Consider the following 25588-nt stretch of genomic DNA (forward strand, 5'->3'; position numbering starts at 1 on the left):
AATAAAATATCTTTTAAAAAAGAAAAAAGAAAGCAAAGGACCTTAGAGGGGGAAGGTGAGGGAACAAGCATTTACTAAGAACCTACTATGTGCTAGGCACTGTGCCAAAGGCTTGACAGATATTATTTCATCTCTTTAGAGGCTATAGAGTCCAGCCCCTTTGTTTTTTACAAACCCCTTACCTTCTGTATTAGAATCGATCCTAAATATTGGTTCCAGAGCAGAAGAACAATAAAAGCCAGACAACTGAGGTGAAGTGACTTGCTCAGGATCACACAGCTAGTTAGTATCGGAGGCCAGATCAGCATCTTCATTTTACAGATGGAGAAACTGAGACTCCAAGTGAGATTAAGTGACTTGCCCAGGGTCACACAGCTCTACCAAAAAGCAAGTCCTCTGTCAGGATGTTCTACCCATTTGGGCAGTCCTCCCTAAGATACAAAGAAAGAGAAATCAAGATCCAGGATAAATTAATAATGAATGGATGAAGCCTTCATTAAAGCTCCTACTATGTACAAAGCACTGAGGATACAAATAGAAAAGCCTCCAGGAACTTACAATTGAATGGGGAAACAAGCCCTGGGGTAGGTTTCCATTGCATCATCAGATGGAAAGGGCGCAGCAGCAGAGCAGATGGTAAGGCCACTTCTTTAATGTCTGTCCTCTGATAAAACCAAACTGCTTTCTGATGTCAGACCACCGGACAGAGCTGAGGACTTTGAGGGCACAAACCTTCCTTCCTGGCTCTTGAACCCTTGCAGGAATGGTTGGCAGGCTGCTGGTAAGGCCATGGCTTTGGGCCCTGGGCACCAAGGATTGCCATTCCCCAGGCTCTCGGGTTCAGGGTCCTGAGCTCTCTCCATCAAGGTCTGCTGGATGGAGGTTGACTAGCCAAGCCCAGGTTGCCTCCTGGGCATCTTTCCTGCCCTCCGAGGATCCTGTTGCTTCAGCTGTATCCAGCTGGGTTTCCTCCTCCTCCTGGTAGCATTCAAAAGCCATGACCACCAGGACACTGATTCTGTGCCCCCTTGGGCAGAGCCCGGGGAGGAGGGATAACCCAGTGGGAGTTCAGGAAGCCAGAATGCTTGTCCTCAGGGTGCAAACTGTGGAGGAGGGCATAAAGATGGATAACTAGAGCACGGCCTTATGAAAGCTTCAGAGATGGGCAAAGGGTGAAGTTTGAGCTGGAGGGAGAGACACTAGTATCTAAGAAATGGGAGAAGCCAGTGTGGGAAGGTGGGAAAGGCAGGCCCAATGGAAGGGTACAGCCTGAGCAAAGGCATGAAAGCTAGAAAGTCCAAGGACCTGCTCAGTGGGCAGAGAATATGACAAGAGCAGGAACAGACAGAGCTGAAAAGCAGGGGTACACCCTCCTGTGGAAGCCTTGAAGGCCAGGTTGAGAAGTATAAATTTTATATGTTAAATGACCACTCACTGAAAGACTGAGCAGAAAGAAAGTTCAATAAAACTTAATGTGGAAAAGATCTGAGGGTTTAGTGGCCCCCAAGCTCAATATGAGCGATGTGGCAGCCTCAAACACCGTAGGATCTTGGGCTGCATGAAGGAACCAGGAGGGGAGGGTCCTTCTGGTAGCCAAGGCGGCCCCACAGTGGCTATAAAGCACTGGGCCTGGAGGCAGGGAAACTTTGGGGAAGTCACTTAACTTCTGTCTGCCTTTGTTTCCTCATCTGTAAAATGGGATAATAGCACCTACCTATATCAGATGAGATATTTGTAAAGCACTTCGCACCAGGCCTGTGCCTAGAGTAGGGGCTGGCAGAGAAATCCCTGCTAGTGAATCCTTTCAAGGTAACCCCATCACCCTGCCGGGGACCGATGGGTCTTGGTCCGCTTGACCTGGACGGCAGAGCAATCAGTGGGGGGTGGGGGGTGAGGCTCGTGGAGCAGGCAATGGGGAGCGTTGATCCTGAGGCAGGTTGGGGCTGAACAAATTGCCCACAGTGAGAGCTGCTGAAAAGAGACAGAGAGATGGGCAGTTCTCGGCGTAAGGTAGTGAGTCTGTCCATCAGGGCTGGTCATCCAAGGGGCTCAGGCAGGAACCGTGACTTTGTGAAGTCACTAGAGGGAAGGTTAGGGCAGCTGGGACAGAGAGCCTGAGAATGAGAGTGGGGGAGGCACCCAGCCAAGGGCCCGGAGGAGGCACAGGTTCAGGGCTGCCCACCCAGTGAGATCAAAGGGAGAGAAGGGCCGGGGAAGGTGCTGAGCCAACACCCTGGAGAGGGATCAAGGTTAGGCTCCAGTTCCCACCGAGGCACCAGGAAGGCATTCCGAGAGTCCTGCAGCTCATGACTTGGGGGGCAGAGTGTGCTAATAAATGTGTAACCACACACACACACACACACACACACACACACACACACACACACACACTCATTGACACTCTTCATCTGATCTGCAGGCCACAGTGGACTTGGAGTCGAGAGGGCCTTCATTCAAATGCTTCCCTGGTCTCTTCACCCCAACCTCCTGGCCCTTGCTAGGGCAGAAAGTAAGAGTTTAACCTTTTTAAAAAATAAATTTCAGGGGCAGCTGGGTAGCTCAGTGGATTGAGAGTCAGGCCTAGAGATGGGAGGTCCTGGGTTCAAACCTGGCCTCAGACACTTCCCAGCTGTTGTAAGATTAGATTTTATGTATTTTATAGATTTATATTTAGAGTGTGGCTTCCAGGAATCAACAATTCAGATTGATTCCGTAATTAAATTAGACCCAAGTCAGCTTCAGGTTAAAGCTAGTTTATTTACAATTAGGAAGGTAAAAGGTAAGGAAATAAAGAGAGGGAAAGGCTAGTCCAGGCCTGCAGAGGCCTGGACGGAGAGAGAAGGTTAAAAGGCTAAAGAATTAGGCTACAAGCCACAAGGCCCAGCAATCAAATAAACCAGAGCCTACTTAAAGGAAGAGTCTGGAAACACCAAGGTAGGCCCAAGGAAGTCAGCCTAAGTTACCCACGTGATCACTCAGAGTGGAAGCTGCCTGAGGTCTCCTCAGAGATCCTTCAGCGCCAAGTTCAAAGCAGGAACTCCCCCAACAGGAAGTAACCAACACACTTGAAGAGAAAGTGTCTTTCGTCACTTCCTGGGGGTCCACCTCTAATTCAAGTAGACAAATGGCAGCCTCTGCACTGATTTGGACTGCCCAAAGGGCCATCCCTTGTTCTTGATTTGTTACTTATTGTCACGTGTGGGTAACTCATCTCCCCTCCCCACTAAGGAAGGTGAGGGTAACATTTCTATGCCTAGGTTAAGTAGAGTTTTACTATGAATGGGCTAAGCTAATTCTATTTACACACTGTGTGACCCTGGGCAGGTCACTTGACCCCCATTGCCCACCCTTACCACTCTTCTGCCTTGGAGCCAATACACAGAAGTTAAAGGTTTAAAAAAATATATTTTAAAATAAATAATAAATTTCATCTGTATTATGAACATTTTCCTCATCACTTTCTTCAGTCTAACACAAGTCAAGTCTGGATTTGTAGCTTTTGGGGATTTCCAAGTGCTCACACTGAACATTTAACAACCAGCCTGCAGACCCAGGCAGCCCCTGGAGACCACAACTACCACCTCTGGGCACTCTGTACATGCCTGGACCCCAGGAGCAAGGCATGGGAAGAAAAGGGCCCCCTTTTATTTTGGAACCTGGCCAGGATCACACACCTCATCCCCGTCCAGTTGGGGCTTTGTATTTCTTCTTTTATTCCTGGAATTCTTGTAACTGTGATGGAAAGGCGACGGCCTACCGTAGTCCACACGTGTGGGGCTCACACAAATCAGCCCAACTCCTTGAGACTCCTCTACATTGGAGGGATCAAATACATAAGGGCAAAGGGCAGCTGGGTGGCACAGTGGAGAGAGTGTCAGGCCTGGACACAGGAAGACCTGGGTTCAAATCTGGCCTCAGACACCTCCTAGCTGTGTGGCCCTGGACAAGTCACTTAACTCCACTTTCCTAGCCCTTGCCCTTCTGAATAAGGTTTGTTGCTTTTTTTAAAACTACAAGAAACACGTTGAACAAAAAAAAAATAAAACACAACCAGACATGGACATGACCTTTTAAAACAAAGTCACTCTGAAGCCACCCCCAAGGGTCAGGATGCCCCAGCTCCCCAGAAACCCTGGACCCCACCCGGGTACCCAGCCCAGCCTTCCCCTCAACTTTGGACCTCACCCCCTTTGGCCATCCCCATCTCCACCTCTACCCTGGAACCTAGCCACGCCACCTATTCTTGAACCCATCATCTATAGTAGATACTCCCATCTGCACTGGACTCCTTCCCCTCCATCTACACTGGAGCCCATCTCCTCTACCTCTCCCTGAACCCATCATCTACCCTGGATACTCCCTTCTACGTTCCATCTCCAGTGGACCCTCTTCCCCTCCTGCATCCCAAACCCCCATCTACACGGGATGCCCCATGTGTATTAGACTCCTTCCGCTCCCGTCTACACTGGACACCTCATCCACACTCACCTGAATGGGACGAACCCCCATCTCCTTTGGGCCCCATTCCCTGTGTCTATCCTCAAACCAGCCCCGGCCCTTATACACTAGATCCCCTCCCCTCCATCTATTCCATTTCTTGCAGTCCCGCCCCCTAATCTACTCCTCCATCGCGCCTAGAGTTGACTATTCCAACAGGATCTGTCCAAGGGCTAAAGGGAGAGGACCACTAGCCCCGCCCGCTGGTTCTACACGCATGCGCATTCAGCCACTGCTGTCCCTCTGGGGAAAACTCACCTGCTCCCGGCTTCTGTAGAAGAATCACATCCCTCATTTGCATACCCATGATGCCTTGTAAGAGAAGCCATCCCTTTCTTCTGCCTGGCTGTCCAGCACTGGGCTCCAAAGAATTTTTCGGGAGGTCATCGGCACACCGCGGCTCAGACCTCGAGCAGTAGCTTCTCGAATGTAGACGCAGAGCTCAGCTGGCAGACCGCGAGGCCGCCCTGACTGTACCCGGGCCCCGGGGTCCTCTGGGAGGGGACCCGAGGAGCTTTCAGTATACTCTGGTTTCTCTTCAGATCGCATAAATCTTTCGCCTTTTACTAAAGATTTCCGTGGAGAGGAACAGTTATGAGTTTGGAACCAATTTTTTGAAGTCTTGCTTCGGCAAGGCTCTCTTTCTTCGTTTCAAATACAGAACAAACTCTAATTAATATCCACCGTTATTCTTTCCGTATAGTGATACCTCTCTTAGCGCGAAACTGCGGTTTTACTCAAATTGGGTAGCGTTTGGGGCGCTTAGTTGCAGGAAGCATGGTCATTTACATACTCGTTTTCCCATTGTTCTCCGCGCGCCATTGATACCAAAAGTTTTTCGTTCGTGGCGAGTAGATTTCTCCGAGGCCTGCCCAAGGTCTGGAATGGAGAAATTCCAGACCTTGGGCAGGTCTCATCTCTTTCTCTAAAAGACGTTCTCTGAACTTTTTTCGCGAAAGCTAGTGCAAAGCCACCTGGGAGCTCGAACTAGTCACCATGAGCTTAACCGGAGTGCAGGCTAGTGGGTTGGAGAGGACAGAAGACGGAAAAGTATACTCTGGTTTCTCTTCAGATCGTATAAATCTTTCGCCTTTTACTAAAGATTTCCGTGGAGAGGAACAACCAAGAGTTTTTACCTAATTTTTCGAGGCCTTGTTGCGACAAGGCTACTTCTAACATGTTCGAAGAATAGTTTTTATGTTGTGCGAAAGCTGTATGATGCATGTGCGTTTTCTGTTTGTAAGTGGTATTTAAACCTGAATTTAGGTTTCGGTTCGGTTGTTCTTGTTTACTTTGTCTTACATTTGTTGAATAGAACTACTATAGACTTCTTCATGCACGATGGAATTCTAACTGAAAGGATTTAATCCTTTACTCTGTATGACTATTTCCTGAAAGGGAATAGTTTGGCGATTTCAGTCTCAGATCCTACCCACTTCCTGACTCTGGATAAGTCACTTTAACTTCTCTCAGACTTTTTTTTTTATCTGTAAAATGGTAAACCCGATTTCTAACGCTAACAGGGCCAACAAGAGGATACAGTCCTGTAATATATAAAGCTTTGTGAACTTTATAGCGATAATTATTAGAGGGCCTGGCAATAATAATTGCAAAGGTACTGTGCTAAGTGCTTTACAATCATTATCTGATTTGGTCCTCAAGACAACCCTGGGAGTTGTAGGAGCAACCTAATAGGAGCTGTTATCCCTTCTTTACAGATGAAGAAACTGAGGCAAACAGATTGCCCAAGTAGTGAGGTTGAGCTGAGGCTGGATTTAAACTCAATCTATAAATATTTATTCAGCGACTGCTATGTGCCAGGCTCTGTGCTCTATAAGGGCTGGAGATTTTAAAAAGAGACAAAAGACAGTCCCTGCGTTTAGGAAGCTTATACTTGAATGGAGGGCAAAATGTCCAAACCTATATACACAAAGCAAGCTCCATAGAGGATAAATAAGAAATGGTTGGCCGAGGGAGGACACCGGAATTAAGAGACTTGGGGAAGGCTTTCTGTAGACAGTAAAATTTTAGTTGAGACTTAAAAGATACCAGGAGATCAGTAGTCAGATGAGAGGAGGGAGAACTTTCCAGATAGGAGGGAACATGCCAGGATCAGAGAGATGGAGGGTCTTATTTGAGGAACAGTCAGGAGGCCTGTGGTACTACATGGAAGAGTATGTATTAGGGAGTAAAGTGTACAAAGACTGGAAAGCTAGGAGGAGTCTTTGAATGACAAACAGAACATTTGGTATTTGCTCTTGGGGGCAATAGAGCCACTAGAGTTGACATAGTTGACCCTGTGCTTAAGGAACCACTTTAGGGACTAAATGGAAGCTGGACACCACTAGGGAGAGAGGAGGCAGATGCAGATCCTCCCCCAGGCTATTGCAATAATCCAGACATGGTGGGTAGAATGGTGGCCATGTCAGAGGAGAAAAGGGGACCTATTTGGGACATGTTGCAGAAGTGAAATCAACAGGCCTTGGGAACAGTTTGGGGGAGGATGAGATACTGATGAGTCCAGGATGACTCCCAGGACGTGAGCCTCAGGGATTGGGACAATGGTGGGACCCTCTGGAGTAAAAGAGAAGGTAGGAGGAGGGAGGGTTTGGGGGGAGAGTCCTGTTTTAGATATAGTGCATTTAACATGTCTTCAGGACATCCAGTTCAAGATGTCCAAAAGGTACTTGGAGATGGGAGACTGGAGATCAGACGAGAAATTGGGGCAGGATAAATAGATTAGAGAATCATCAATATAGGGCAGCTAGGGTGGCACAGTGAATACAGTGCCAGGCCAGGAATCCAGAAGACCTGGGCTCAAATATGGCCTTAGATACTTCCTAGCTGTTTGACTCTGGGCAAGTCACTTAACTCCAATTGCCTAACCCTTGCCTTTCTGTCTTAGAGTTGTTGCTAAGACAGAAAGTAAGGGTTTTGGTGGGTTTTTTGTTTTTTAAGAGAATCACCAGCACAAAGGTAGTAATTAGATGTGAAGAAATCACCAAATGAATTGGCATAGAGGGAGAAGAGAAGAGGACTCTGACAGATCCCTAAGGGATATGGTTAGAGGTTGTCATCTGGAGAAGGATGGAGCAAAGGACACTGGGAAAGATTGGCTAGGTAAGAGAACCAGGAGAATGGTGTCCCAAAAGCTAGAGAGAAGAGATCATCAAGGAGGAGAGAGTGATCACCCATATTAAAGACTGCAGAGGGGACCAGGAGAATGAAGACAGGCAATTTGGCAACTAAGAGATTAGTAATAAAGGTGGAGAGAACAATTTCAGTGGAAAGATAAAGTCAGAAGGCAGATAGTGAGGAGCAAAAAGAGAGGAGAGAAAAAGGAGGCACCTGTTGTAGAAGGCCTTTTCTAGTTTAGCTATCGAGGGCAGAAGAGTTCAAGGCCAATCCTTAGCAAGGGAAAAGAGAATCAAGGGATCCAGGCATGTTTGCTGGCAGTAAGAGCCTGGAGAGAAAGAGAAAATCAGAGCAGACAGGCTGCTGGAGATGGGATGGAATGAGGTCACTTGAGCAGATAAAGGAGGCAGCCTGGATAAGGAGTGAGGCCACTTCCTCATGGGAGACAGGGGTGAAGGAAGAAAGAAGAGAGAGGGGCAGAAGCCATCCAAGGCCCCTTCCAGCTCAAAGGCAAGAAATGAATGAAAAAGGCCTGTGATGATCCCTCTCTTCCCTTCCTTCTCTGCTGGAAGCCAGCCAGCAGTTTCCAGTTATCTTGAGAGGTGTGATGGTTTAGCTGAGAGGGAGGAAGAAAGAGAGTTGGAGACACAGTGGGTTTTCCAGAAGCTGTTCTCTCCAACCTCCTGCAGATCTTTATTTTTATACCTTTCTCTCACAGTCACACAAATGTTGGGAAATTTTACATTTCAAATTCAGAGAAAACAGAGAAAAGAAAATCAAGATTATACTTGGTTACATAAAATTTTGGCACACAAAATGTATTTCTACCTATACCTAGTCTAAACAGTCTTTAAGGCTACCAAGACCTTATGTTATCTAAATTTTATTTTTATAAAAGAACCTTCGACATATTTCAAAAGTGGATTAGAGTGTAAGAACCCCCAAATTGGGGGGGGGCAAGTCTAACTGGTTAAGTAGTAAAGTGTAAGAATGTTTTTGTTTTATAGGGTTAAATTCAGCATGAGAAAATGAAGTGAGTGTATTATGTTTTTTTAATGGTATTTATTTTTTTTTTTAACCCTTAATTTTTGGTGTATTGTCTTATAGGTGGAAGAGTGGTAAGGGTAGGCAATGAAGGTCAAGTGACTTGCCCAAGGTCACACAGCTGGGAAATGGCTGAGGCCGAGTTTGAACCTAGGACCTCCTGTCTCTAGGCCTGACTCTCACTCCACTGAGCTACCCAGCTGCCCCGAGTGTATTATGTTTTGATTTTGCCATGCTGTGTCCTTCTTACTCTCGAGGCAGAGAAAGAGAGGAAAAGATTAAAGCAGCTTCAAGGGTATGAACTATTAATTCATTAAATGCTGGTTTATTATAGAATAGTAAGAAGAATTCTATAATGGGAATTCTATAAATGGATCTCTATAAAATGATTTCCTACCTATCGTACAAAATTTGAAGCTATCCTAAAAATATAGATTGTAGTCATTTTAATAATAAAAAGCACTAATCACACAGAGGGCTCTGATTGGGTATCCATCCATCCTGTGGCCTGATTTTCAGACAATAGGGATCTATGTAAGGCTTTGCCGTTTACATTGACTAGATGGTCCCTGATGGAGGCTCTTATTTCTCTGAGGGGCTCCGGGCACTTCTCTCTTCTCCTCTCAGCAGCTAAAGCCACAGTATTCCTAAAGGCCTGCCAGTCTCATCCTATCACTGACCCTTCAAGAAGCACCCTCTCTGCGTTTCCCTTTTGGCTTTGAATTTATTTTCACTTGGGTCTAGCCAGACCGACTTTCTTGCTGCTCCATCTCCCTACACGCAGGTAGGGCTCGCCAATGAAGACCCCTCCCCCGCCCTGACCCCCCCCCCCCCTTCCTGAGAGAGCTGTCTGGACTCGCCTGGAGGCGAAGAGAGGGATGTGATAATCCACATTTATTAAGCACTTACCATATGCCAGGCACTGGGTAACCTGAGAAGCAGTACTAGCATGATCCCCATTTTACAGTTCAGGAAACCGAGGCAGACAAAGCTAGGAAGGATGTGAGGCTAAATCTGAACTCCGGTCTTCCTAACTCGGCCTAGCTTCCTGCTGACCAAGCCCCTCCCCCAGCGCCTATCAAGTTCCCCGGGAAGGCTCACTGGGAGAAGGCTCCGAAGGATGCGCTTGGACTCGAGCCTGGGGACCTAAAGCGAAGCAGTTGGAGCAAGGATGCGGAGGGGAGATTCGAGTGAGAAAGGCGGTTGGATGGGATCGCTGTGGATGGGAACCGTGGAGGAAAGAAACTGCCCCCCTCGCTCGCCCATTAGCTGGGTGACCCCAGGACGCCTCTTGCCTTTTCTGAGCCTGTTACTCTTTCTTACTACAACCGGGCTGGATACGAATCTACTGTGGTGCGAGGTAGAGGGCGCTAGAGAGGCGAGTGTGATCCGGAGGATTACCGACCGCGCTGGCAACTGAAGCGGCTACCGAGCTCATCTGCATACCCACAATGCAGTGCGCCCAGGTTCCACTCCTCCTGCTTCCTGCGAGGGGCTTCTTCGGGGTCACGGGTCCAACGTTCCCCTCGGGTATGCCTAACCGGCTCGGAGTCGGAAGGCAGCATGAAGCGGCTGTTGCTTCTGAGAGAAAATTAGTCACCATGAGCGAACCAGATATGGTGGCTGCAGGGCCAGACGGGGCGCATGGCAAACGGCATACTCTGGTTTCTCTTCAGATCGTATAAATCTTTCGCCTTTTACTAAAGATTTCCGTGGAGAGGAACAGTTAAGAGTTTTTACCTAATTTTTTGAGGCCTCGTTTCTGCGAGGCTCCCATTAAAGAGTATAAAAAACAGATCACGAAGCGAGTTTTCTTAGCACTTCCCGCTTCGCCATCAGATGGCGTGGAAGGTAGTGTTATGATTTAATCGCTTGAACAACAAAGGAATTCTCACAATCCGTATACTTGTCTCTTACACTCCTCGCATTAGCAAATCTTACCAAAAATGGTGAAGAATATAAAGTGGGTTTGAATTCAGAAAGTCTTTCAGGTTCCCGAATCCCGGTACTCCATGACACTGCGCCCCCTAGCTGCCTGTCAATTAGGACACGTCAGAGCGGGGGTTCGTCTGCTTTTGAGGGTGGAGTTGGAATTCGTGCTGGGCTCACTCAGTGAGCCGAAGTTTACTAGTACTAGAGAGACCTGAACTACGTAAAAGGGAAGGCGCGCGCACACACAAATATTACTAGCAGCTTTATTTGTAATAGTGAAAAAATGGAATCCACCCACGTGCCGGACTGGGGAATGTCTGAATCACGAGGGCTGTGAGCGTCATCCGAGAACATTATTGGGGCAGATGAGATGACAAACACAAGACCGATACACGGAAGGTCATAGGGCCAAGAAGACTCAGCATGCAATTAGGCCAAGCTGAGAGCCCAGCAGATGAGAAATAACAGGAAGAAACTTGACGGTGTTAGACAGTAGGAAGCCGGAGAGAGGCCCTGAGCCCTGGCCCAGGCCTTTGCTGTGAGCTTTTTGTTCTAGACGTCCCCTTCCAGTGATACACGAACTGCCCGGAGCTGACGATTTGGTGCCTTCGTTTAGTTTTGGTTTCGAGGTGGTTACTGAGCTGATAATAAAATTTGCTTGAAAAGAGAGAGGTCAGGTTCCACTAATGTTGTGGAGATAGAAACTGCCAGGCTTGGCAATGGGCTTGATTATGGTAAGTGAAGAGAGGGGGGTCGAGGATCAACTACTCAGAGGTCCTGAGTCTAGGTGACGGGGGGATGGTGCCCTGGACAATCAAGCAGAGGGAAGGGCTTGGAGGAGGGACGGGCTGAGCTCGAAGGGGAGATGTGTCTACCTGGTAATTTGGGGCTGGACCTCAGGAGAGAGGTGAAGCTTGGCATGTATGAATCGGCAGGTATGGCAGCGGCATTCATGGGCTTTGTGCTTATGGACGCTGATGAGGTAACTAGGAGAATGAAGTGAGACAAGGGGAAAGCTCTGGGCTGGGGGACAGAACACCGGGGTTCCAGTCCTGCCTCCACCACCCATTAGCTGTGTCTGTGTGTTTGTGTGAGGCCTTGGGAATCTGGGAGGATGTCCAGGCTGGGGATAGAAAATCCTGAGAATGAATGCAGGTAGTGAGGGCGCTTAGAGATCGGGGAGAGGGCTGGGCTGCAAGAGTAGCCGCAGTTGCACGCTGAGGTCCTTTTTCGCGCCCAGCTCCAGCCGGGTCACAGACCCCGCAAAGGGGACTGGAAGCTGGAATTCTGAATCGAGGTGTTCAAAGGGGGGGGTGGGGGGTGAGGGGTGGGAGAAACAGCGTGGAGAATGCCGGGAGCTGCAGCTCCCGTGGGCGCAGAGGACGCCGGCAGCTGTAGTTCAGAGCAAGGCTGGGGCGTCTCCCGAGGCCTGGGGGGCTCCAGGCCAGCTCCGTCACTAGGACGATTCCAGGTAGCGGTGGTGCTCGCGGGGCGTGGTCCCCTTCCGGCGGCGACCCAGGAAGCTCGCTGCGCGGATCGATTCTCCCCGGCGCAGGGCGTGGCACTTCCAGGCCTCGGCGATCTGCTCCACCTGGGCGTGGGGAGCGGGGTCTGTCACCTAAGACCCGCCCCCAAGGGGAAGGGGGAGCACACAGTAGGGACCGCGTGGGGGGCGCACAGTAGGGGCTGGGGGGCGTCCTTATTAAGAGGGCACACAGTAGGGATGCCGGGCAGGTGAGGCTGGGTCCCCTACCGGGATGAAGGGCTCTACTCGGTTCTGCTCCTCCAGCGTGCTGAGTTCGGCGGCGTTGAGCAGAGGCAGCCGCAGCTCTCCCACCACGGACTGGGCCACCTCCACCATGGGCTGCTCCAGCACGGCCTGGAACACACAGAGTCCGCCCCGCCTCGCACCGCCAAGGCTCTCGGCTCAGCCTCCCGCCTCCCCCTCCTCCTCCCCCGGCTAGCCCGGGGCTCCTCGGGGATGCTTTGCAGGGGGGGAGCGCAGCCGCCTGGCCCAGGCCCGGGGCTCACCGAGCTGACCCGCGCCCAGTGGCGGGTGGCAGCAATAAGCTCCACTTCGTCCACCGCCAGGCGGTCACTTCGCAGCACGGGCACGAGGGCGGCAGCTGAAAGCTCGTGGAAGGCCGGCGTCCTCAGTACGTCCTAGGAAGGCAGCCCGGGTCAGCCCGGGTCCCTCCCGACCTCCCCCCCTCCCCCTCCCCCGCAGGCGGGCGGTACCTGGGCGTGGCAGTCGATGAAATTCAGGCACCGGTCCCGTAAGAGCCGCAACCCAAAGGTCACCGCCACCTGCCCAGGACACCCAGCCGTGAGGTCCAGCCCGCTGGCAGATGGGAGGCGTGCTCCAGGCTGGACTCTCAGAAGGCCCGGGCAGGGAGCCAGAGCCGGAACCGGAGCCCGCGGCAGCTCCAACCCCTTCATGTTCCCCAGGAAACTGGCCCATCCAGGGATGTTCCTGGTTCAAAGCGAGCCTAAAGGGGGTCGGGAGAGCCACAGCGGCCGCCGCCCCACGTGTGTGTGTGTGGGGGGGGGGCAGGATCCTGACCGTGCCCAGGACACAGATGGGCCAAGAGCAAACTGAGGGCTCCTGCCCCCTTGGGCCCTCGCCCGTCCTATATAACAAATGAGAAAAACCAGCCCAGGGTACGAGAAGGGGGGGGGGGCTCCTGCTGCTGCCCCCGTGGGGGGTTCCAGCCTCAGCAAACAAGGAGTGGGGCTGGGCCTGAGAAGCCCGGCTCTGCTCTTTACTGAAAGAGGGCTCCTGGGGGAAGAGGCCCGATGAGCTGCCTCCTGCCCTCCCAGGCTCCATGGGGGCGGGACAAAGGAAAAACTAGGAGGGTCTGCACCCTGGAACTGGGCCTTGAAGGATGGGAAATCGCTGCAGGGGCAAAAGACTAAGGGCCCTTGAGGGAGGGTCTGCCCAGGATGGGGCAGCAGCTCCCTCCCAGCCCTGTGGGTAAGCCCTGACGGAGGGCCAGCCTGGGGCTTCTCCCCCACCCCAGTGGAGGGCTGGACCTACCTGGAGGGCCTCACACACCAGCTCCACGTCCAGGTTCTGTACCACAAATTCCACACACAGCTGGGGGAGAGGAAGGAAGACCCTCTTTAGTTCCCCCCAGGAAGGGCTGGGGGGGGGGGCCTCTGACACCCAGCCTGGGGCAGGTGACCTTGGTCAAGTCCCTGCCCTTTCCCCATAACTGTTTCCCTCACTTCCTTTCATTTTATTTTTATTTTTTTAAATAAATTTGAATGAATGAATGAATTTAATTTAATTACCTTGTTTCAGCTCTAAGACTGAAGAGTGGTTTTAGCTAGGGAAGTGGGGTTAAGGGACTTGTCCAGGGTCACACAGCTAGGAAGTGCCTAGGCAAGATTTGAGCCTGGCATACCCTATTTCTCTCCTTTTAAAACCAGGCCTTTCCTGCCTTGAACCTGCCATCCCCAGGGGGAGATGGGGAGCCTCTGCCCATCCTGAGCTCCCTGGAAAAAAGGGAAAGGCCTTCGTGGGATGCGGGGCTCCGGAGAAGGGGCTGAAGAGCTGGCCAAGCCTGATGAAGAGGGTTCAGGGTCCCCACTGCCAGGGACTATATCTGGAGGCCTTCTTAGACTCACCTTCAGACTGAAGAAAAAGGATTTTGATGGGCTGGGCAAGGAAGAGATAAGAAAACATCCCAGGCCTCCCAGGGGAGGGGATGGCCAGCGCAAAGGTGTGCAGAGACAGTGAGTTGACCAGGGCTTCTGGATTTGGGGGCCCTAGAGGCCAGCCATTAGTGACTCACTCCTCAAGGCTTTCTGGGCCCTTTAGCAGCTTTCGTATTTATTTATTTTTATTTTTTGCACCCTTACTTTCTGCCTCAGAATTGATACCAAGTATGGGTTCCAAGGTAGAAGAGTGGTAAGGGCGAGGCAACAGTGGTTAAGTGACTTGCCCAGGGTCACACACATTTGAACCCAAGGCCTCCTGCCTCCAGGCTGGGCAGAGACATGAGGGAGGAGGGACCTGCTCCCGATCCACTAGGAATGAAAGGTGACTATGGTGCGGCAGCCCTTCTGCCTCCCCCTGGGATCGGGGTGGCTGAGGTCTGAGCCAGGGTAGGTTTGGGGTTTCTTCTGGCCCAGGCAGAGCTGAGAAGCATGGGCTCCCCAGGAGTGGCAGGGCAGGTGACCAGGGCCCAGCCTCCAGGGACAGAGGCCAAAGAGGGTGCCAGGGTGGGAAGGAGGCCCCTGGGGCTTTGGGGGAAAGGGCTGGACGAAGCTCAGGTCCAGCGAATCCCTCATTGCACACCACCTCCTGGCACGGCTTCAGGCCGCCGGCCATCAGCTCCATTCTATGCCCGTGTCAGGTCCGCACACACAGCCATCCATGCCTCCTGCTTAGTACGCCGAACTTCTGAGGGCTGTGAGCCCGGGCGGAGCCTCTCCTGGGGAAGGAGGCCTGGGCTCCAGGACAATCTGGCCTCTAGAAGGCTCAACAGGGCAGGGAGAGAGGGAGGGAGGGTCTGTCTGTCCCCTCACCCTGGTATGGGCAATATATCTGAGAGAGCAGCCCCCTCCTACAAGGTGCCACCCACAAATGAGGACAGGAACCCCGACTGTGGAGACAGGTGGGATTCCGCCCCCACCAAGTCTGGGCTGGATGTGTGTAAACCCCTGCCTCCACCCCACCCCACCAGTGTCTAGTTCTGGGTCCAGGCTCAGACCACCTCCCTGCTCTCCCCAAACCTCTCCCCCAGGTTACTGGGATTCCCAGGCACCTCCCCCTCCCCGCCAACCCTGAAGCCAAACAAGAACTAGGAGAAGGCGCTCAAGAGGCATCGATTCCAAGTCCCTCATTTTCCAGAAGGGGAAACCGAGGCCAGAGGAGGCGCTGACTTCCTGGCATCACAAAGGGAGTGAGTTTCCCAGCCCCTCTGGGCCCATCTCGGCTCCCTCCGTTGTGCCCCTGCATCTCTGGGCTCTCTCCTTCCTGCCCAGGTTGGAAGCTGCCCCCGGAGGCCCCTGCCTGGCACTGCCCACCTGCCCCCCTCACCTCTCGAAGCTCAGACAGCCCATATTCCAGCGATGAAATCAGCACTTCCAGGACCTGTGGGTTTGGGGGGCCGGGGGATGCACAGAGGTCAGGGAGAGGCCGGGCCGGGGCCAGGACCCCCATCCGTCACCCCCTCCACCTACCGTTCTCCGGTCCAGGGTGATGCTATTGGTATAGAGGAATTCCAGCACCGTCAGGAAGGCCTCTGCGGGGACGTCGGCCAGGACTACGGGCTCCTCTTGCCAAGCCTTATTGGGGAGCTCAGTCCCCAGGAGCTGGCGGAAGTAGTCACAGCGGGAGGTCAGGACGCAGCGGTGGGCGAGCACTTCTCTCCGGTCTTGGCCCACCACGAATCGCACATCACTGGGGGAGACGGAGAGATGGGGAGGAACGGGGGGCCGGCTGAGTTGGTCATCCAAGCCTGACCCCCTCCTCTCGGGCAAGGCTAAGGTGGGATGGCAGGGGTGCCAGGAGGGGTGGGCACGGGCCTCTGTGGAGGGGATGGTCACAGCCTGCCCTGTGGGAAGTGGAGAGCAGCCAGAGGGCTGGAAAGAGCTTTGGGGCCTCCTGGCTGTGACTCATGCCAACGGGCAGGATGGAGAGAGGCCCCCACGGGGGCCAGCATCCTGGGACTTTGGAGGCTCTCCTGGGGCTGCTGGCTCAGCATTTCCTCCCTGGTTTCCTGAACCTCAAGGAGGCCTCTTCCACCCCTTCTGAGCCAGACACAGAATCTTGCCTAAGGTTAATGAGGGTGGGGGTGGGAGAGATGTACTCCTGGGACCTAAAACCCTCCGGACATCCCCAGTGATAGCCCCGATCTTGGCAATCCAGGCTGGACGACTTTAGTCAAATCCCTTGCCCTCTCTGAACCTCAGGTCAATCAGTTGTGGAGGAGGCACTTGGGCCAGGAGATGGACCTCTGAGGTCTTCCCAGGATCGACAGTCTCTAATCCAGGCCCAGGATGGCAACTTCAGGGTCAGGGCCTAGGGGTGAGGGATGGCCTCTCCATTCCAGGGCTCCTGGGGGCTTCCAGGGAACTGGGGGGCAGAGCAGGAGGGAAGAAGCACTGGGGAGCGGGTACAGTTGGCTAACCACAGGTTTCCGCCGAGAGAGCCGGCTGGGCTGCGCCCACATGCCTGACAATCCGTGAAAGGTGGGGAGGGTGGAGAGGTGAAGAGAAATGAGAACCCCTCAGGTGCCGCGCTGGAGCCAGCCGGGGATGGCACTGACGCAGCTGCTCCCCCAGCTGGGATGGGCTGTGCCCTCCCACCCCTACAGGTAGGGAGCTCCCTGTCTGGGAGGCCCTCGTGAGGTGAGGCTCCCCACGTGTGGCATCATCCCCCCAAACCCCCTCCAAGAAGCTGGGGTCACCCCCAGGATGCCAGAACCCAGACGACTTTTGGAGGTGGAAAAGACCCCGGAGAGATCCGCTGCCATTCATGGCCAAAAGAAGGGGCACCTGAGCAGGCATCCAACCTCAGCTGGGGGACTGCCAAGATGCCAGCCGCCTCTTGAGTCTCCTTCCATTGTGGGAGGCTCTTGTTCCTGCCTTCTGGGCCCAGCAGACCAAGGCTCATCCATCTCTCTACCCCGGGACAGCCAGCATGTGCCCCCAGAATCTCCTCCGAGGCAAACAGGGCTGCCCCACCACCTCTTCTTGGCACTTTCTAGCTCCTAGTGCTGCAGATGAGGACTGCCTGACCTGCTGGTTGGCTGGACTGACTGACTGACCGACCAGGGCAGATTCCAAACTTTACCCTTGTTAAAGCAGGCCCTTTAAATGATTGAATTCCCTTTTCCTGGCTGCCTCCATCCATCATCCTGCACTTTCTTGTGGTCCTTTCAGACCCCCAGATCTTTTTTTTCAGAATGAGAGCTTTTCAAGCACTTCCCTCCGCTCGCCACTTGGAAAGCTCATTTCCTAAACCCAAGTTTCAGACTCCTTATTTGCCTCTCTGATGACGTTATCCTGTTAGATCTGGCCCAGTGCTCTGGCCTAGCAAGATCGTTTGGCTCCTGTATCACCCGGTACCCCAATTCTCTTCTGTTAGCTACAAATATGACAAAGGTTTCATCTCTGCCATTCTCTAAGCCATTGCTTAAAATGGTCATGAGCTCAAGCCTTAGCACAGATCCCCAGGCACTCCACTGGAGACCTCCTGCGACGTGGGCACTGAGCTGCCTCCTCAGGGGCCAGGAGGCACTCCTTTTCTCAGCTTCTGGCCTTGCCCAAAATGCAGACAAACCACCCCCAAAGCTGGAGAGGGAGAGAAGCAGCCAAAAGTGGCCCCTGAGCTGAGGGTCTGAGGAGAGAAGGTGAGCTTCTGAGGGCACGGGCAGCCATGTCCAAAGGCAGCCAGCGTCAAGGACAAGGACAAAAATCAGGAGGAGCCTCTCCAATCCTCCATCCCACAGGGAGCTGAAAGATCTCGGAGTCTGGGAGGCAGAGAGGCGGGGGGGGGGGCACACATGCTCCCTTGTCTTGGGAAGGAAATAACAGAATGAACACATGAGCAGCACCAAGCCCATTCTCTTCCTCCCACAAAGCTCCTCCATCCTCAGTCACTTGCCTCCATTCGTTCCTCCCCACTGCCACCACATGACTTTCTTCAGCACTGGGTGACTTCATGATGGCACCCTCTGCTCTCCAAATTCCTTGGCTTAGCATTCAAGGACCTTCCCAACAAGATCCCTTTGCCTCAAGCAAACAGGGCCTCTCCCCCGGAGTACAGCCCCAACATGTCTGCCTTTCCTTCTGTAGTTGCCCCCCTTTTCTAGGCCCCCTCCTCTGACAGGTTTTCTCTGCACCCCCAACTCTTAATGGCTTCATTCTCCCTTTTCCACTCCTCCCTTGTCACTCTGCTTGGACTCACATATAGGCATCTCTCGCAAGGATGAAGATATTCCCATCATGCCTAGCCCCTACCACTGCCCAGGACCCAGTAGAAACAGAAGTGTGGAATCACAGAGCTGGGAAAAAACAAACAACTAACTTAGATGCACTTAATCTGAGATATATCTGAAAGAGATTCCCAGCAAGGGATCATCTGAGTTCTGCTAGAATACCTCCAATAAGGAGGAGCTCACTACTTCTTCAGGTAGCTCACAATACACTTGGAAAAAAAAAGAAAAAGAAGAAAAAGTGCTCTTGATAGAAGGCTGAGCCCTGGACCCCAGTACTACTGCTTAAGGGCCTGTGTGACCATGGGCAAGTCCTATCTCTTCTCTGGGACTCAGTTTTCCAATCTGTAAAATGAGGTGTTGACCTGGGCAATATCTAAGTATCCTTCTTGTTCTATAATTCTAATGGGAAGCTGGGCAGCTGGGCAGGACTCAGGTTTGCTCCTGACTATGAGATCTTTTCTCTGAGCTTCTGAAAAATGGGGCATCCTGTGGTCAGGTGCTTTGACAAGCTTAGTTACCCTAGAGCCGGAGACCCCCAGGGCAGTGCCAGGGCACAAATGCCAGGGAGAACAAGCGGCTGGAATTAGCCTTATACATCTAATGGAGGCCCCTCGGTTCACTCTGGTCCCTGGGCCCAAGAGAGCTGGACAGCTCCTCTCCACTATCCAGTCTGGCCTAGTCCCTGTCGGATGCCTGCTGAGCCCTTCTCCCCAGGGAGGCTGAATGCACTCCACCAGCCTCACACCCCATGTGCCCACACTTCTGCCTGAACCAGGAGCTTACAGAAGCCCAGATTGAGACAAGCAAGGACCCTCTGCAGAACAAGGGGCATTGTGGGATTGGAATTCAAGTCTCTTTCCCTCGTGCCAACCTTGGCAACCCTAAAGTTGGTGCTGCTGGCCTCAGTTTCTCGCTCTGTAAAATAGGGAGGGTGGTGTTGCTGACTTCTAAGGCTCATTCCAGATTCAAATAAGATCCAAGGAGTCGAGGTGGAGCTTGGGCCACCTGCAGAGAAGCTGGTTCCAGAAAAAGAGGGGAGTCTTGCTCATCTAGGCCCTGGAAGACTGCCCTTGGTTCTGGGCGCTGCCTTTCTAACAGCCTTGATGGCGAGAGGAGGGAGACTGAGGAGAACAAGAGGACACTGGCTACCGGAGCTGGCCAGGAGAATCCCAAAGGCCTGGCACGGAGCTAAGGGCAGAGGCCGAGCTAGGAGGGAACTGCTCAATTTCCTAGTGCTGAGAGCTGTCCAGGCTCGGGAGTGGCTGCTGGAGGGTAGTGAGCTCCCCGCGGAAGGTCTTCCGACACAAACTTGTCCCTTGTCCGGGACGCTCGGGGGAAGAGGGAACATTCTTGGGAAACCCTGGCAGAACCGAGAGTGTACATTCCCTCCTCTCGCCCGGCTCCCTCCGGGGAGCAGCTCCCGCACCCCGGGGCTCACCTGAAGCGCGTACAGTTGAGTAGTCCGCGCAGAGCGGACCTGAAGGTGGCCGGGTCTCCTTGCATCAGGTGGGTGTGCTCCGAAGCCAGGGATCCTCCTCCCGGGGGCCCCATCGCCCAGGTTGTTTTGGAGGCCAAGGCCAGGCCCGAGCCGGTACCCGAGGCGGAGGCCGAGCCCGAACAGGAGGTTCGCAGACGGCCACGGGTCCGAGACCTCCACCCCTCTGGGCGGGAGCGGCCGCGGGGGCGCCCGGAGTTCAGGCAAGTGCTGCTGTTGCCACCGGCGCCGGCGTGGGGGGCCAAGGCCCCAGCCAGCCCCAGCCGGCCCCCCGCAGGGTTCCCAGCCCGAAAGCATTGAATCTTCTGGCCTGCGTCACTTCCGGTCACTCTGGGACTGCTCGGCAGCTCCCGGTCGCTGGGCCCTGCCCTCCGGGAGGCTCCTCCCCCCGGCGGCTCCCCGGCCTCGGAGCTGAGCTTCTCGGACGCCGACGGGGCAGCCTGACCCATGTGCCGCCGGGCCAGGGCGGCCCGGCCTGGGAAGCCTTGATAGGGGCAGCAGCCCAGGCCCCTGCGGGGCAGGACTGAGGTCACAGTGGGGGGAGGGCTGGGCCGGGCATCCCCCTCACCCCCACCCCACCCCGGAGAGGGAACCTTGGGGGCTGGACTCAGGTGACAGTTCCTCTGACCTGAGTCATCCCAGACACAAGGCTTAGCTCTTCCGCGGAATGAGGCCGCTCTCGGGGTGCACCAGCCTCAATAGCCCAGGAGCTGAGGGTAATGGGAAAACCCGGAGAGGGCCGGAGCTCAGGCTGGGCCAGCCTCCTCCTCCGGACTTCCAAGTACAAAGAAGCCCCCACCTCCCCTTTCCCTCCCTTTTCGGTAGGGCTTTAGGTTGAGAAGCAAATAAAGGTGCTGGGAAAGAAGGGGGCAGGGCAGCTGTCCCCCAAGTCCGGGGGCAGTCAGTGAGTGCTGCGCCCTCCACACCCACTTCAGACCTCTCTGTTCTTTTCACTTCTGCTCCTCAGGACTGTCAGGGAAAGCCCTGAAAGGGGCAAGAGTGGGGTGGGGAAAGCCCTGGTGGGTCCCTAGGGTGCTGTGCCCCACCCTGGTCCTAGCCCTTGCCCAGCCAGCTTAGAGCCCAGGAACACTTCAGGTCCCTACTGAGTCACTGGCCTGACCTCTGACCTGAGTGAGTCACCCCGAAATGCTCCTTATCCTCCAGACTCTCCCCAGGATGTGACAGTGACTGAGCAGAAGTCCCCCTCCCCCCATTCCCCAGAGGGGATTTTCCCTGGCAAACCACAGTCAAAACTTAGAATCAACTCTCCTTCCCACAGCCCCTTTGGGCTCCCCTAGGCCTGTGAGGTGACCCTGTTTGTCTTATAGCAGGAAACGGCCTCAAAGAGAGCAAGCTTGCCAAGGTCACCCAGCCAGTTAAGGCTGTGCAAGAAGACAACTAGAACCCGCTTGGGCCTGACTCCCACCAGGCTCCAATTTGCCTCCCTCATCTACCTCTCAGCACAAAAGGTCCAGGACCCTCCGGAGAAGGGGTCTCACAGGCATCTGGGTTATCCACTCCTCTGACCAAGAATTCCCTCCATCGCAGTCTTGCCTTTCTTGCACACTTCCAAGGATGGGGAACTCAGCCCTTCCAGAGGCAGCCCAATCCATCCAACCCTGAATGTTTATTTGTACTTTCCCTCCGGAGGGCTTAGTTCTGGCCTCTGGGCTCAAGCAGAACACTGGTTCTCTGTTCCTTTTTCCTTAGGACCTAGGTCTGTCTTCTCCATCCTCACTCAGCCCTGCCATCCCTCCCCTTCTTCCCTCCCACTCAACACATACCTAAGGGAAAGAGCTCAGTTGAGGCCAAGTAAACCCAGGCCCGAGGGGGTTAGAGTCGGCTTCTCGCCATTGGCCACTTCCTGGTGGGTTCCACTGACCCTTGATCAGGCCTGGGTTGGGAGAAAAGGTCCAGGGAATGATTTAACATTCCCAAGGATCCTATATCCTTGATCTCGGGGCCAGGACGCAGGTCCTACCCCTTACTCCCTAGTTGTGTGACCTTGGGGAAATCGAGGGTCTCAGTTTCTTCTTCTGCAAAGTGAAACTGTTTAGTTTAGAGAAAACTTCAAGTATGTGAAACACTGTCCTAGAGAAGTCTCATTCTGCTTTGGCCCCAGAAGGGAGGACCAGGGATGGGGAAGGGAGTAGGGAGAAAGAGAAAGTTGTAGAAACACCCCTCTGGGCTTGACTTAAAGAAAAGCTCCCTAACAGTGGAACAGACAGCCTGGGGAGAAGTTGAGTTTCTCCTCAATGACGTCTTCCAATGAAGGCTGGATGCCCATAGCCAGATCCTGGTGGAAGATCAAATTGGGAGAGATGCCCTTGGCTGGGGTTCTCTCTAAGTCTGGGGTTGAAGTAGCCCAGGAGGAAGGCCCTGACTCGCTCCCAGCTTCTGACAACGGCTCCCCTAAGCTTCAGTTTCCTCCTCCTTCTGTCTGGCTTCTTAGTAAGGCTCCAACGAGTTCACTTTTGTAAAGCCCTCTGGTAAGCTGAAAAAACGTCCATTCCAGCAGCCTCTATAGAGCCCAGAAGGGAGGCGGGCTCTGCCCTCAAGGAACTTCCATTTGACAGGGTACAGAACACAGACACAGCGGATGCACCCTCAATGGAGGTTCATAACATATAGCCCGTTGTCAGCTTAACAAAGGTGATGTTACTGGGAAGAGTGAGTCAAAATCAACCAGTTATTATGAATTATCATTACACTGGAATTTCTGAGGCCCTCTCCAGCCATGACTGCAACAGAACTGGCTGCCATTTCCCTCCCCATCCCTCTTCCTCCAGGAAGCCCCCTGGGTTCCCCTCCCATCCCCAGCTGGCTCTCCTTTGGACCCTTCCCCCTCTGTACTCCCCAAGCTGAGCCCAAAGTGACAGCCCATGCCTACACATTCAGCAATGTTGGGTTCCAGCTATCTTCTCCCCCTCTCAGACTGTGAATTCCCTAAAAGCAGACAGGGACTTGGGCTGGAGGCCACCATTGTGGCCTAGGGTGGGTCAGCCCTTTTCTGGCAGCTTCGGTTCCCTTTCTCTAAAATGGAAAGGTGAGACTAGCTGGTTTAATGGCTCGTGATGGAACACAGAGGGGGATGGGTAAATATTTCCTGCTTCCGTGGCAGATTTCCGTTTGGCTGCCTGCCTTCCTGTGGGTCTGGATTCTGAGACTTTGAGAAAGCTGCTGGTGTAGCCCCTCCCTCTCTTCCTCCCCCTCCTGTCTCCTCTTTCTTCTCCCACAGTTGAGATTTCTTCCTGGAGCCCTGAGCCCCTCTCTATCTTGTGCCCACCCCTCATGGCTTTCTCTATTTGGCCCTGGCCTAGGAGTTGGCAGATGAACCCTTGGTCCTTGCTCTGCACACCCAGAGGCCTTTTCAGATTTTAAAGTTACAGGATCTTGGCTGAGTGGCACTGGCCACCCCACTTCACCTGGGATGTATTCCTTGGACTCGCTGCCCCTCTTGAAAGCCTGGTTTCCTTCCAGGCTGAGTGCTGTCTTGGGCTGATTGATCAGGGCAACTATCTATTCTTTGCCTTGTACTACTTCCACCCACCCTCATTAATTCCCTTCCTTTTCCAGTTGTTCATCAAGTTTCTAGAGTCTCTGGCTACCTTGAGTTGGAGAAGCAGAAGTCTAAGACCAAAGTCACCCAGTCTTTGCTGAGAGACTAGACGATATAGGGCTGTGTTGGCAAAGCTGTGGCACTCAGGGAGCTCCTCTGCTCCCCCTCTTCCCAGAGCCCCGAGGACAATTTTTTACATGCCCCACCCCTCTGTCCAGCCACTCAAAGCAAGCACTTTCTCCCTCAGCTCCCGGGTAATCCCAGACTCACAATCTGAATTTGCCCTCTGGGCACTAGAACTGGCAAAAGGTTCGTCTACCCTAAGATTGGGGATCCTCTAGTTAAGAAAAACAATGAGGACATTTGAGACTGGCCATTCCCACTGTCCCTGGTCCTAGAATCAGGGCACACTCAGGCTGGTTCTGGGGAGTGGTAGATGCAGGGAAATGAACCCTGGGCCAATCCCTTTTGAGCCTCAGTTTCCTCATCTGTAAAATGAGAAAGCTGGCTGGCTTCCCAGGGCCTATTCTGTTTCTTCAATTTTCCTGAAACTCCTTCAGGACCCACAGCCAAGTTTGGATCCTGGAGAACACAGAACATGGGAAGCCCAGAGGCAGTGGACTTGCCTTTGCCCTCCAGGCAGGAGACTTCATGCATCTGAGGGGCTGCCCAGGATTGGTCTGGTTGGCCATGCCTCCCAGAAGGCAAACTAAGGGCAATGGTGTCGGGGAGGGTATGGCAGAACAGCAGATTCAGCTGGGTGAGGAGTGAGTTAAGCAGAAGAGGGACGCTGTCAGGGGCCTCTTATTCAGGCATTGGTTAAACTGAAGTCTTCTCTGAGGCAGCAGGGACTCGGGCCAGGTAGGTTAGATGTCAATGGAGGAAGGAGGAGGAAGTGGGAGTGCAGAGCTGGCGCTGGCAGCCCAGCCCCATCACCTAGCGACAACGGCCACAACACCTAGCTTGGGCCAGTGGGCTGTTGAACAGCCAGCAGGTGACCTGGCATGACAGCAGCAAGTGACTCAGGTGCCCTTGGGGAGTTTCAGGGATCTTTGGGAGATTGGGGTGGGGGCGAGAAGGGTTCGAAAATGAGGGTACTTTGGGGGAGAGGTCCCAGAGATTATCTTGGGAGGAAAGAATCGGGGTCAAAGGGGGGGAATATACCTGGAGATGGTAGGGGGTGAGTCTTGGGGCCCCAAATCCCTCTAAGTGAGTTTAATCCTGGGAGAGGGGCCATAGCTCAAAATGCAAACAGATGGGATCAGTCAGGGGTGGGGAAAGGTTTGTTTCTGCTTCATTGTGGGGACAGGGAGGAGGGAATGTCCGATTCTAGAGAGAACTCCATTTTGCAGACGAGAAAATAAACAGCATTTCTAAGTTTACAAGCCTGGTGGGGAAAGTGCTCCGATCGTTCCCGTTTTACAGACGGAGAAACTGAGGCACAGGGAGAGGTGGAATCGCCCAGGTTCACGAAGAGTGGCTCTGGGGGAAGAAGGGGGTCCTTCTGGGACACTTCCAGTCCGGGCTGGATCTTAATCAGGACCCAGGACGCCAGCCTCAGGAAAGAGGAGGAGCCCAGGGTAGTGTTGTCCGGTTCTGACACTGTCCTGACATTCGGTCTCACAGGTTAGCCTCACTAGCTATGGCCGGGAAAAAACCAGGGGAGACAGTCCGGCCCGAGGAGGTGGAGGAGGAGGAAGACCCGGGATGCCTGCGCAGTAGAGGAGAGGAGCGGCCGGCGGGGCGCCTGCGCACTATTGAGGAGCCCCAGAGCGGGGCTGCCCAGTCGGGCTCCCGCCGGGGCTCCATACTTGGGCCAGTGCCGGCGCCGTCCCGCCGTCCTTCGCTGGCTGTCGCGCTGGGTGCCGGGCCGCGGCGCTCCTCGCTGGGCCTGGGGCTCTCCTCGGTCCCCGGGGCGCGTCCGCACCGGGCCCCGCCTCCGACCCTTGGGGCATGGTTGGGTCCCGGCCCCGC

The 25588-nt window shown here is 53.6% G+C and overlaps 2 protein-coding genes and 3 non-coding genes across 8 annotated transcripts in view; 4 read left to right on the forward strand and 1 right to left on the reverse strand.

Moving 5' to 3' along the window:
* Window positions 1-5019: 5019 nt before the first annotated feature.
* Window positions 5020-5135, forward strand: LOC123248068. Its single transcript, XR_006506175.1, has one exon. It is a non-coding gene; the product is annotated as a U5 spliceosomal RNA (small nuclear RNA).
* A 414-nt stretch (window positions 5136-5549) lies between these two features.
* On the forward strand, window positions 5550-5665 carry LOC123248064. The gene has a single exon (XR_006506171.1). It is a non-coding gene; the product is annotated as a U5 spliceosomal RNA (small nuclear RNA).
* Window positions 5666-10332: 4667 nt separating this feature from the next.
* LOC123248063 lies at window positions 10333-10448 on the forward strand. Its single transcript, XR_006506170.1, has one exon. It is a non-coding gene; the product is annotated as a U5 spliceosomal RNA (small nuclear RNA).
* A 409-nt stretch (window positions 10449-10857) lies between these two features.
* BTBD19 (BTB domain containing 19) lies at window positions 10858-20355 on the reverse strand. 4 transcript variants are annotated; one of them, XR_006506089.1, is made up of 9 exons: window positions 19999-20355; window positions 15799-16018; window positions 15656-15709; window positions 13646-13705; window positions 12847-12915; window positions 12640-12771; window positions 12362-12487; window positions 11484-12199; window positions 10858-11249 (listed from the first exon to the last, which is right to left on the reverse strand). XR_006506089.1 is itself a non-coding variant. In XM_044673267.1 (8 exons), exons 1-8 carry the CDS (start codon window positions 20109-20111, stop codon window positions 12065-12067), a joined length of 909 nt encoding a protein of 302 aa, XP_044529202.1. In that variant the 5' UTR covers window positions 20112-20355; the 3' UTR covers window positions 10858-12064. The 4 variants fall into 4 exon arrangements, 2 of the variants coding, with proteins under 2 accessions (XP_044529202.1, XP_044529203.1); XR_006506088.1 differs by having other exon boundaries at window positions 10858-11265; XM_044673267.1 differs by having other exon boundaries at window positions 10858-12199.
* A 4184-nt stretch (window positions 20356-24539) lies between these two features.
* DYNLT4 (dynein light chain Tctex-type 4) overlaps window positions 24540-25588 on the forward strand; it is a 6356-nt gene continuing 5307 nt past the window's right edge. Inside the window, exons 1-2 of the mRNA XM_044671795.1 lie at window positions 24540-24640; window positions 25241-25588. Coding sequence (XP_044527730.1) covers window positions 25257-25588 — 332 coding nt within the window. The 5' untranslated portion in view covers window positions 24540-24640; window positions 25241-25256. The remainder of the gene's footprint in view (window positions 24641-25240) is intronic.

Source organism: Gracilinanus agilis, chromosome 4 (assembly GCF_016433145.1).
Source record: "Gracilinanus agilis isolate LMUSP501 chromosome 4, AgileGrace, whole genome shotgun sequence".
NCBI classification, from domain to species: domain Eukaryota; kingdom Metazoa; phylum Chordata; class Mammalia; order Didelphimorphia; family Didelphidae; genus Gracilinanus; species Gracilinanus agilis.